Source organism: Caretta caretta, chromosome 3, assembly GCF_965140235.1.
Source record: "Caretta caretta isolate rCarCar2 chromosome 3, rCarCar1.hap1, whole genome shotgun sequence".
Taxonomy (NCBI): domain Eukaryota; kingdom Metazoa; phylum Chordata; order Testudines; family Cheloniidae; genus Caretta; species Caretta caretta.
The window spans coordinates 103,395,208-103,407,311 of record NC_134208.1 but is presented as its reverse complement, the minus strand read 5'-3'; the positions used below and the strand labels follow the sequence as shown (position 1 = coordinate 103,407,311).

The window sequence follows — 12,104 nt, the reverse complement described above, 5'->3', positions numbered from 1 at the left end:
GAGAGGAAAGAGAGTTGTTCATATGATTTTCTGAAGACTAGCACAGCATGAGCAATTGTGGGCTCACTGCTCACCTACCAGTTACCAGAGGATGTTCTGGCTAGCTGCGTTTCATAATGTTTGTTTATTGTAAGTGACCCATTCACCAGTTGCTGAGATTTAGACTCTCACTGCTAATGCAGCAACAGGCCTGGTGGTCCTGACTAATGTAAGTGTTATTTTCTAATTTACAGCACTTGACTGGTCTTCTACTTACAAACCATCTCTATGTTGAGGCCAAGTTCCATTCTGGCCTCCAGCCTGTGGAACCTGATTACAATTAATGGGTTGTGAGTCAGCACAGTCTCATGCTACAGCTCTTGAGCCATCCCTTTGCAGACATCTGGGTCGAGATTTTCCAAGCCAAATAAGGATTCAGTCACAAAGTTCCCATTAATTTCAATGGAAGCTAGGTAGTTGAATCTCCTAGTCGGCTCTGACAGTCTCAGCTTTTCAACCTCTTATTGATCAAATAATTCTGGTATAAACTTCCACCTTCCTATGTTAATTTCCTTCAAGCTTTCAAAAGCAGAATAAAAAGGGAACAGTGGGGTTTTTACATTTCTCTTAATTGTATTTTAAGCTGATCAAGCAACAAAAGGAACATGGATCATGTGGCTGACTCTTTTTTGTTTCGTTATATAAAACGATTTAGGAAGGAGTCCAGAAAAATCCCTGATTTCTGCAACAAGGAGAACTAATTTATCAATCCACGTTAAGAATTCCATTACACACTGCAAATATAATTCACATGTCAAGTGGGAGGCAATAACAGAAACAAAGTAGAGTAAATATAGCGTGTACATGAGAAACATCGAACCTTGAGAATACAATATCATTTACTTTTATATGGGGTCCTCAATGCACAGTATTGCAAAGTGCTACACAGTGAGCTAAAGACAAATGGAGGAAGGCAGGAGAGGATGGTTCAGAGGGAGGCAGGGACAGAGTTTAAAAGGCCAGCACAAAGAGTGACTCCCAAATGTAATGGAGAGTCATAAGGAGAGGAAAGAGAAGAATCAGTCAAGATAATAGAAGGAGAGAGAGAGAGAGAGAAAATCCAGACATCCTACATGGTATCAGATTCTTGTCCATGGCTGATAACTATATAGCCACATCAGGATACCCCTGAGAAATTACAAGGTTAAAGAAGTTGAAGGGAGCTCATAAATTCTTTTGTGTTTGCAGGTACGGAGATGGATTAAGAGCCCAATGGTCAGCATGGAAAAGCACCAGAATACCAACCTCAAATACACAGGGTCCACTGTGATGCACATACCTCAAGGGGAGCCAGAACTTGAGTCTTCACTATGCCAGACATGCTTGGGTGACCACTCTTTTCAACAAGGAATTGTTCCTCAGGAGGCAGAGTCGTGTTCCTGGGAAAGCCACAGAAGTTGCAAAGTAAGCTATCCACTTCTTCACTAAGGACTAAATAATGATCCAGCATATGCAGGATGGATTTCTGATGGGGAAAGCCAAGAGAGTATTTATGGAAGAAGGGTTTGTGGCATCTTAGCCTTTTATCTTAATTTCCAGTTTAGAATACATTTGGAGTACTTACAATTATTGTGCTTACAATTGTAGATGGTGTGGGACTGATATACCAAGCCCAAACTGATATTATTATTTGGTGTGTGCAAAACTCAGGAGTCACTGTGAGCTTGATCCAAAGACCACTGATGTCAATGGAAAGATTCCCATTCAGATTTCAATGGATTTTGACTCAGGCTCTGTATTTTTTCGTTACTGAAAGGAGTAAACTACTGGGAATGATGTCATAGATTGCAAGTTCTTTGGGGCAGGGACTATCTTTTGGGGTCCTCATGCTCTGAGACATTGCAGTAATAATCATAAATAATAATTTATCATTGTGAAAATGTTAAGGAAAATCTAAGGAGAACAAGTGTATTTGAGCACCTGAAACGCAGGAATTTTGTGGAGGGATTTAATCAAATTCCTGACTATCCAAACTTACAAGGTCAGGATTTAGTGGTGATTCATAGGGACACATTTTAGACAGTAGCTTTTCCTTTTTGTGCTTAAAGATCTTATATGTTGTAATGGCTATTTTTAAAAATATCCCCATAATATAACACTGAAGAATAATAATAACAAGAAATGACCAGAGAGAATTCCAGAAATGTGTTTGTTTATTTATTATTATTAAGATGGGGGTGCTTGTTGGAAATGATCTCATACATTGCATAACTCTCCTGGTTATTTAATAAAGGCAAATAATATTTATATGGACTTTTCATCCATAGATATCGGTATAAATAAGTATAATTATCCCTGTTTACAGAGGGAACAGCAAGGTTAAGTGACTTGACCAAGATCATCCAGAGCATCTTTGGACGAGCTGGGAACAGAACCCAGAGAACTTGACAAATTTTTTATCCTGTATCTGTGCTGCAACAGGTTACATTCTGTCAATTCGCTGTATTTCACATTTGTGTGATATAGTCTAACATGGATTGTAATAATTCTTTAAACTTGTATAGCATCTTCCATCTGAGGAACTCAAAGTGAATTGATTTAGTCTCACAATGTCCATGGAAGCTAGGTAAGTACTATTTCCCTATTTTACAGCAAATGAGGCAAGGAGAGATAAAGCAACCTGCCTAAGTTCATATGGAAAGACTGGTGGCGGTAGGAACAGAACAGTGGAATATTGGTTTCCTCATTCTCACTCTGATGACTTAATTTTGAGACCATCCTTTCTCTCCTGAGCAGCCTGGAGCAGGGACTGTGATTTTCTCTATAGACTGTATTGCGCTAAACACGCTGTCAGGATTCAATAAGTAATAAGAATTTTGCTTAGGATGTTTTTCCATAATTTGATGTACTGATTCACTGTGCCAAATTGTGCAGTAGTTTACACTCCATGCAACTTCACTGACTACTGTAACATTGCACTGGCTGAGTCTAAATCGGCACAGAATTTGGCTCATTGTGTGAAATTGCTGCTTTATCAAAGAAGGGCTGAATTTTTCCACACCTGTACAATCTGCCAATTGACTTTATCTGTCAAAATGCATGTGGTGTATGATACAATGTACTCTTATAAGGATAAAATGAGTAGTCGTGTAGGGCCAAATTTTCTCTCAATTATGTCAGTGCAATGGGGTTGGGCCAGTGTAATAGAGAGTAGAATTTTGTGCAGATTGTTGTCAAGATATGTACTTAGTTGCTTAGGAGGGAAGGAAATAAGTAGGTCTGAGATTTAGTGAGATGACCTTAGGCAGTCAAAGATGCAACCCTTCTTTAAAACATTATTTTCTAGTGAAGAAAAGTACATTAAAAATTAGTTTCTATAATTTAGACCCTCCTTCAGTTCCAAGTCATTTGTTTGTGGAAAATCCAGACACCAGGAAACAAAGTCATATTCAGAAGCAATTGTTTTTGATGAAAATGTTTGCACAGACAGAACTCAAAAACTACCCAGAACCCGCAGGAATCTGAAAGCAGAGACCACAGCTAAACAAATAAGCATAGTTCCAACTAGGAAGCTGAGCAAATGTGACAAGGATGTCCCTGATTAGCATATACCCAGGCACCATCACAAAAGCTCACAGCAGAAACATTCTTCGTCACAGATGCACTGCATCTTTATGCAGATAAGGGGAGAGAGAAAAATTAAAATAACAGCTATAATGAAGCATACTATACCACAGAAGGCCAGCAAAGGCTGTTACAATGAAACATGTACAAGCTGAAAAATTAAATATTCCTTCATTTGCCTTCATTAGCTGAAAATGAATTTCGTGCAGGCTGAAACTTTAAAAAATTAAAGCATGAAGACAGGATTCTGCAAATCATTATGTCTGCAGTGAATCATATGCATTCCTGTGCAGTTACATGAAAGGGCCTCACAACTGATTTTCATTAGGTTTGCACATGCATATGGGACAGATTTGGCTGAATGAGGATTTCCTCAGCCCTCTCTGTCTCTCTAGACCACTAAAAGGTGCTTAGTCAGCAGTGGGAGTCAGCAGCAAAAGGACATTTTACATGTTGCTTTGGAAACCATGTAGTTCAGTAAGAGAATCCTTGGATAAAGCTATCCTAAAGAGTCTTTTAACTAATTTACTGCACACAGAGTCTGATGTGATTAAATCTAAGGTCACTGCCTCTTTTTCTTATAGCAAAAGCACACTGTAAGTTTTTAGTAACAAAGGCTGCATGCAGCTCCATGTCTGAATCTGACCTACTCCTTTTCAGGCTTAAATAAAGCTGCTGGGTCAGATTCTGTTCAGGTTTACCACTGCATTAATATGGAATAACTCCACTGATTTTAAACCAATAGACTTAGATGGTATTACTCTTTGTTTAAGTAAGGGCAGAACTTGGTCTCTATTAACTCTACAAACAGTATAAATTGATGCTTGTCATGTGCCAGCTACAAATAACTTCTAATTTGTTTCCTCTTCTTTCTCTCTGTCCCGGTATTATTAGCAGATGCCCCAACCATGATTGTAGTGTTATTATGCTATTCACAATAAAACACACAGTAAGAATTCCATTCACCCTGTACTTTTACTCTACGGCAAATTTGTTAATAAAGTGATCAGCTGTGAAAAATTACTACCCATAAAGGCTTATTCAAGACAATACCTTTACCGTATCTCTAACTACTCTGATCAGGTTCAAGAAGTCGCTATTAAAAAGCACACCTGAGTAAACAACATGGCACTACAGAACATAGTTCTGTATTTTGTTTCCATTCGAAACACAAAAATAGATTAAAAAAAAGACCAATATTGTGTATTGTTTGTATAGTGCTAACTGCGTGATGGGTGTTTTACAGACAGGTATGAAAATAAGGTTCCTATCTCCACATAATTTATAGGCTAAGTAACATATATGAGATAGTATCGAGACTCAGGATGTTTAAAATACTGAGATTTCAGTGATTAAATATTCCCCTGGGTTTTCTACTAAGGCACATGCCATTTGAACCTCATATGTGACTACTGTTGTTAACACCACTAAATTGCCTCCATAATTTGAATAACACAAGAATGGTTTGTCATCCTTTGAGAACACTCCAGAGTGGACTAGATCATTCTCAAGGAACTATCATGGGACAAACAAGCTAAATTACATAAGACTTTAACAGGTGCATGTTTTTCTTGTTACCGAACCAGAATGGTTGTGTAGGCACATTTATCTATTCTAACAGAACTGAGTTTTCCATATGCTTTTACGTACTTTAATCAATGTAAAGCTTATCATGTAATCAAGTGCAGCTTACTAATAATTTTGCTTTCAGAATGAGTCTGCAGCATTATATAATAACTGTTACTGTAAATAAGCCACTTTTGAAAGAGCTGACCAAACAAGTTTTAAAACCAGTTTAACATTCTGGTACATGGCTACGGGTAATGTGGCAAAATTTGGGTGTGTTTTAAATCTCCCAAGTGAGGATGCACCACTCTTGGGTCAGCTCAGGTAAACATTAGTCAAACCATGGGTAATGACAGGCACACGTAATTTATGCCAGAACATTCTAGTTGAAAAATCCACTGTGGGGGCTGTTGTCATGCAAGTGTGCATGGCTATTAATCATCTTCTGATACGGAGAACTCTGAATCTTGGCAATGCATAGACATAGTGGATGTCCTGCAATGGGGTTCCCAAACTGCAGTTGGACTATAGGCACTCATATCCCTATTTTGCCACCTGACCACCTTGCCACTGAGTACATCTTTGAGCTACTTTTTCTATGGTTCTGCAAGCATTGTTGGATCTCTGGGGATGCTTCACCAACATCACTGTAATGGCTGGTCAGGGAAGGTGCATGATGCTCACATCTTTAAGAACACTGAACTGTTCAGAAAGCTACAAGCAGGGACTTTCTTTCCCTAGTGGTGGCTTAACAATGGCGATGTTGAAATGCCAGTAATGATCCTGGGCAACCCAGCTTAGCCATTGCTCGCCTGGCTCAGGAAGTCATACATCAACTACCCTGAGACATCAAGGAAAGATTCAGCTACCAGCTCAGCAGGTGCAGAATGACAGTTGAATATGCTTTTGATAGATTGAAGGCATGCTGGTATTATTTACTCACAAGATTGGATCTCAGTGAAAAAATTGTTGTAGCTTGTTGCTGTGTCCTGTATAACATCTGTGATGCAAAGGAGTAAAAGTTGCTGCCTTCTGGGTGGAGGTTGTCCTTACTGTCACCCAGGGTGGAGTGGTAGCGGAAGGGAGGTGTCCTCCTGATGCCATATGGAATGTTGAGGGGCGGGTGTGGGGCAGTGCTGTAACTGAGTTCTCTGTGGACTGCAATGGAGGCCCGGGGTTGATTGTTTAACCTGAAGGTCCACCAGAGTCTGCAGCATCTGTGTTTGCTTGCCCCATCATGACTTCGTACATCTCCCTCTCCTTTTTCTGCTTGGACTCCTGGGCCTTTCTCCTGTCTTGTCTTTCCTTCTCCATACAGTCTGAAATATTCACCCTCCAGGTCCTCTGTTCACAGTCCAATGCAGCACTTGCTTGCAGGATCTCACTGAACACATCATCCCGAGTCCTCTTCTTTCTCCCCCTTATCTGGCCAACGCTTTCCGCAGGTGTGGCGGGGGAATCCCTCAAGACCGCAACAACAGCAGTTGTAGATAAAACCCACAGAGGTACCAATGTCAGTGTAGTCACAATGGAAAGTGAAAGTTAAAATTCAGAAGAACTTTCTCCTGCTCTGTTAAGGTTTTAAACAAGATGTGCTTATTGACACTTCTGCTTCCGAGTGCTTGTGCACGGAGCAACTCACAGCACCCACCATGGTGAGCATGGCCCACCAGGAGTGAGGGAAATGAGGAAGGAATGGCTTGGTTGCATGAAACTATGGGTATAGAGCAATGGCACTGAATATTGCCACCATTTTCCACAGGCGGTGGTGATTTTAGCTGATTTTTCATACCTGAGGGTGACAAAGGCACCAAGAGCTCATCTACTACTGCTGTCCTGAAGTCACCCATATGCTGCTACCCTGTTTACTGCAATGTATTACTGACTGGCATGGGAAAGTGTCCTGCCACAGAAGAAGAAATTAGGGCTGCCATCCCTAGAAACCTTCAGAAGAGGATTGCATAGCACCTCCTTGAAAGTTTATTGAGATTTCTCAGGAAGATTCAAGGGACATCCCTGGGTACATAAACAAACTGTTCTTCACTGGTCTCTGTTAGCCCTAGGCAGTGGAGTTCACAATTGTCACCAGAGCGGTTAGTGTCGGGTATAGTGGGACAGCTGCCGGAGGACTGTTAGGGTTCATATAGATAATGCAGTGTCTACACTCATGCTGCATCAATACATTGACCATGGCTCAACACCACTTGGGAAGGTGGTGTTACTGCATCGCCAAAACAGGGCGCTTTCATTGGTGGGAGACAAATTTAAATATGGACACATGCACAACTAAGTCAACACAAGGTTGCTTATGTGGACCTAATTTTGTAGTGTAGATCAGACGTAGGGCTGCTATAGGAGGGGAAATTGAAAATATTGGGACTACTTAGTTTGGAAAAGAGAGCTCTGACCCATAAGAGTGAAATATATCTAGATGATCAATTGAGCATTTCCATTGCCCCTTTTCATAATACGTGAACAAGGGAACAGCCAATAAAGTTAAAAGGAACAAATTTAATACCAATACAGGAAATATTTTTTATACAACATATAATTAACTTGTAGAACTCAGACCCACAAATATTATTGACTCTAGGAATTTAGTTGGATGGGGGTAAAAATTAGACATTTTTATGTGGCTAAAAAAATGATAATCAACAGTTACACTAGCCAGAAAATGTCTAAGGGATATCAACACTCATAATTCAAGACATAATCTAACCACTAAGGCCCAGATTCTCAATACCTTTGAGGATCTATGCCGAGCTGCCTGAGGTTAGGGGCAAAAAATCTTCCCATAAATATGTAATTTAATAATTCCCCATTATGATGGTTTCACATTTTCCTCTGATGTAACCAGTCGATGCTGGAGAGAGGATACTGGACAATTTGGTCTGGTATTGCACATCTGAGCATGGTAATCCTTATGTTCCTCATATTCTGTGGCCTTTATTTTACCTTTTATCATCAACAAGTAAAATCAGATATAATAATGTGCTCCAGAAATATATTACAGTGTTGCATAAAATCTAAAAGTAGACTTAGAAGAGTAAAGTGTTCAATATGCTTTTGGACAAGCAATTAGACTGTTCAATAAGAGTACTTTATTTTTTTCTTTTTATTCAATAAACCTGGCTGCAAAGAATTTACATTATCTGGATTATCGTAAGTGCAAGCCATGGCTTAAGTCTGCAAATGGAAAACTCAGTTTTCCAGACATAGCTCACAGCTATTTCCTAAATAGTTGGTTTCTAGTTGACTGGACTAAAGCTTTTTAGCTATTGATATAAATGTCTTGCTAATAGGTTTTTGATGGAATTTGTGACTAAGTACATCTGAGTGCATCTCTATGCCCCAATGCACGTGTCTGGGTGCACGTGTATCTATGCCTGCTCATACGTGTTATGTACCTGTGAATGTGCATGTGTGTGAGCACACAGGAACAACATTGATTAAAATGTGGTTTTATTGAAGATCCTATAGCTTTAGAAAGAGCAAAAGCAATTTGCTGAAATCTCAGCAGCTGTGAAAGTCAGCTGTGAAAGCAACATGCAAGTGAGCTGGGATAAGGCTTTGTTTCAAGGATTAAATCTAAATACAGTGTGTACTTTCATGGATTTATAATGGATTGATATAGGGTTATTATGGATAATATTTATTTAGACGTGTCAGACACGTTTAGCACAAAAGAGTTTTGAAATGGAAATGGCAAAGAACAATTTGCAAATGCACAGTCTAAAATTATGTATAATGTCAGCATTCAGCATAAACTGAATAGCAAACAATTGGCTGTGGAGGGGGGCATTCAGTTCTAAATGACAAAGCAAATGTCTACACTAAAGAGAGCTTATCATTCAGTTCCAGGACTCAAATCTGTGATGTGCTATGCCAGTCGCCTGCTTTATAAATAATGATGAAGCACCAAGCATTTGTAAATCAACCTGGAACCTTTATAAGTGATATAAATTTAGTAAATGAACTACATTAGCCCAATTTCAAGAGGCAAGTTTTCCTCCTCCTTGAATGCTAGTTTAACACTCATAAAAATAATTCAAATGTTTAATATTTTAAACAAACTATTTGCCAGGCACTAGCATGTTCTTCTTAGTGTATTACAGGAAGTTGAAAACCCATTTACAGTAACTTACATAGGGCTTCCACACTGCCTGTATCAAAAATGATGTCACTTTTTAGCAAGATAATAATATTGGATATTTGTAGATCACCTTTTTATCTGTAAAATAGCAAATTACTTCACAAATGATGTTCATACAGCACCAGCTGGCATAGTAGCAACCAGCGGGCACACAGCACAATGGGGAGGGCAAACTTTGACCAGGAGTACTAGGTCAAATTTCTGGTGTTCTGAAACATGCCTTGGGATTTTTTAATGGTCATGAAGTACAGACAAGGACCCTAGTTTTTAAGTCCTTAGCTGAAAGAGTACCATACTGTTAATTGTGTCAAACTCAGTTTATCCAACTTGGAGGGATGAGGGGCTGAGCCAAAAGTCATGACTTCACCTGGATACGAACAGATGGTTTCAGCATGCACAGGTGTTTAAAACTCAAGCTCAAATATGTAAAGTTAGGTCCCTAAAGTCAGACTCCTAAATCCATATTCAGGATCCTAAATAAGGATCCTTGCGGATTTTCAAAGATGCTGAGCACCTCGTTGACTTTACCAGGCACTACAGATGCTCAGTTCCTCTAAAAATCAGGCAGCTGATTTAGGAGCCTGAATATCCAACTTTGAAAACATTGGCCCTGTTTCTTGAGCCGTGATAACTAGCTTTGACACTACATCCTTCTCCTCGAGTGCCACCAAGAGTAGGTTCAGAAATGCCAAGTGGAATATATGTATGCATGTGACCTACACAGTTTAGGTGTGGTGATAAGTGCTTCTAGGCCCATGCATGATCTATCAGGCTGTTAGATTAAGAAAAATGGGCACGGTTTTCCTTTAGGTATTCTATGAGATGGCCATTTTGCAGAGATGTCCTATTGAAAATCATATTTTAAAAGCAATTCGCTGTGTACATTAATTACATGATAATACTACCATGTGCATATTCAAATTTAAACCAAAGTATTTGAATCTCAATTCCACCTGACTGTAAAAATGGCACTTTAATGGCTGTAAGATAGACTGTTTGCGAATGGGAGATGCCTAAATGCCTGAATGAATTGTATTCAATATGCTGAGCAGGTGTTTAAATTCATATGCAAAGTACTTTAACTTCAGAGATTGAGTCAGGGGCCTGGGGCAGGTTTGGTCTATACAGAACTCCAGGATTCATCAACCTTTGTTCTTAGACTGAGTTATTTAAATTTCACTAATTTCATGTTAGTTTATTTTTCTTGTTATTACATCTTGTGATGGGTCTTTGATATGTGTCTTTGATTGGTCAGAGGCAAACCAGGACTGGGTCATAGGAACTAGGGATGAGATTAAAGAAAGCCCCCGGATCTGAATAGCCATGAACTTTGGCACGTTCTAATCCAGAGTTTGTGGGTTTGTTGCGATTTCTGTAAGGTCAATATGGTCTCCCCCAAACTGCAGCAGTGTTTGGATCTTGATCTAAACATGACCCTTGTGGTTCTGCCTCCTTCCCTACAGAAGCACATGATTTGCTATAACAGACCAGACCAATGACCCATCTACTCCGTGTTCTGCCTCTGATAATGTTCAGTACCTGATGCTTACGAGGAGGGTGAACAAAAAATTAAAACCATAAAGCACTTTGTTTAATTCTGTACACGGGGAGAAAAAATTTCTTCCAGCTTCCTACATGCATTGGCCTTATTCCCTGAAGCATTCAGTTGGATGAAGACCACTGGGGCTTTTCTCCTCCTGCATTGGAGTTTATGCCTAATCATTTTTTTGCCTGTCTCTCCATTGCTGCCTGGAGTAGTGCTGCTTTTTTTTTTTTTTTTTGGTTAGTTCTTTGTAGATGAATGAGTTTGTTGTGTCATGTATGCAGTGTAGGTGTAGCTGTGTTGGTCGCGAGACATTAGAGAGACAAGATGGGTGAGGTAATATCTTTTACTGGATCATCTTCTGTTGGTGAGAGAGACACGCTTTTGAGCCACACAGAGCTCTTCTTCAGGTCTGGCTTCAGCTCTGTCTGACCTGAAGAAAAGCTCTGTGATGCTCGAAAGGTGGTCTCTCTTGCCAACAGAAGTTGGTCCGATAAAAGATATTACCTCACCCATGTTATGTCATGTGATACTTCGTTAAAAATAAACAGCCAGATAATTAATACTCCTTCCTATAAAGGAATGACAGTGGTACAACATAAAAAACCGCTCTCATTCATGCATGTGTAAGAACCTTAAACAGGCAATTAAATATCAGGTCTGTAACACACTTTAGTATTGGTTATACATTTCAGTCTCCTCTACAAAGGGAAAGCTAAACCATGTTTACAGGTTTCAGAGTGGTAGCTGTGTTACTCTGTATCTGCAAAAACAACGAGGAATACTTGAGGCACCTTAGAGACTAACAAATTTATTTGAGCATGAGCTTTCGTGAGCTAAAACCCACTTCATTGGATGTATGCAGTAGAAAATACATTAGGAAGATATATATACACACACAGAGAACATGAAAAAATGGGTGTTGCCATACCCTTTATAATGAGAGTGATCAGTTAAGATGAGCTATTATCAGCAGGAGAAAAAAAACCCCAAAAACCTTTTGTAGTGATAATCAGGATAGCCCATTTCTAACAGTTGACAAGAAGGTGTGAGTAAGGAGAAAATAAGCATGGAGAAATAGTTTTACTTAGTGTATTGACCCATCCACTCCCAGTCTTTATTCAAGCCTAATTTAATGGTGTCCAGTTTGCAAATTAATTCTAATTCAGCAGTTTCTCGTTGGAGTCTGTTTTTGAAGTTTTTTTGTTGTAGTATTGCCACTCTTAGGTCCGTAATCGA

At 39.4% G+C, this 12,104-nt stretch overlaps 1 protein-coding gene across 2 annotated transcripts in view; it reads left to right on the top strand.

Annotated features, from left to right (window-relative positions):
• Nucleotides 1-12,104, top strand: part of SGK1 (serum/glucocorticoid regulated kinase 1) — a 192,701-nt gene that overhangs the window by 93,938 nt on the left and 86,659 nt on the right. For both annotated transcript variants that reach the window (XM_075126756.1, XM_048844506.2), the window contains exon 2: nt 1,228-1,443. In XM_075126756.1, coding sequence (XP_074982857.1) covers nt 1,228-1,443 — 216 coding nt within the window. The remainder of the gene's footprint in view (nt 1-1,227; nt 1,444-12,104) is intronic.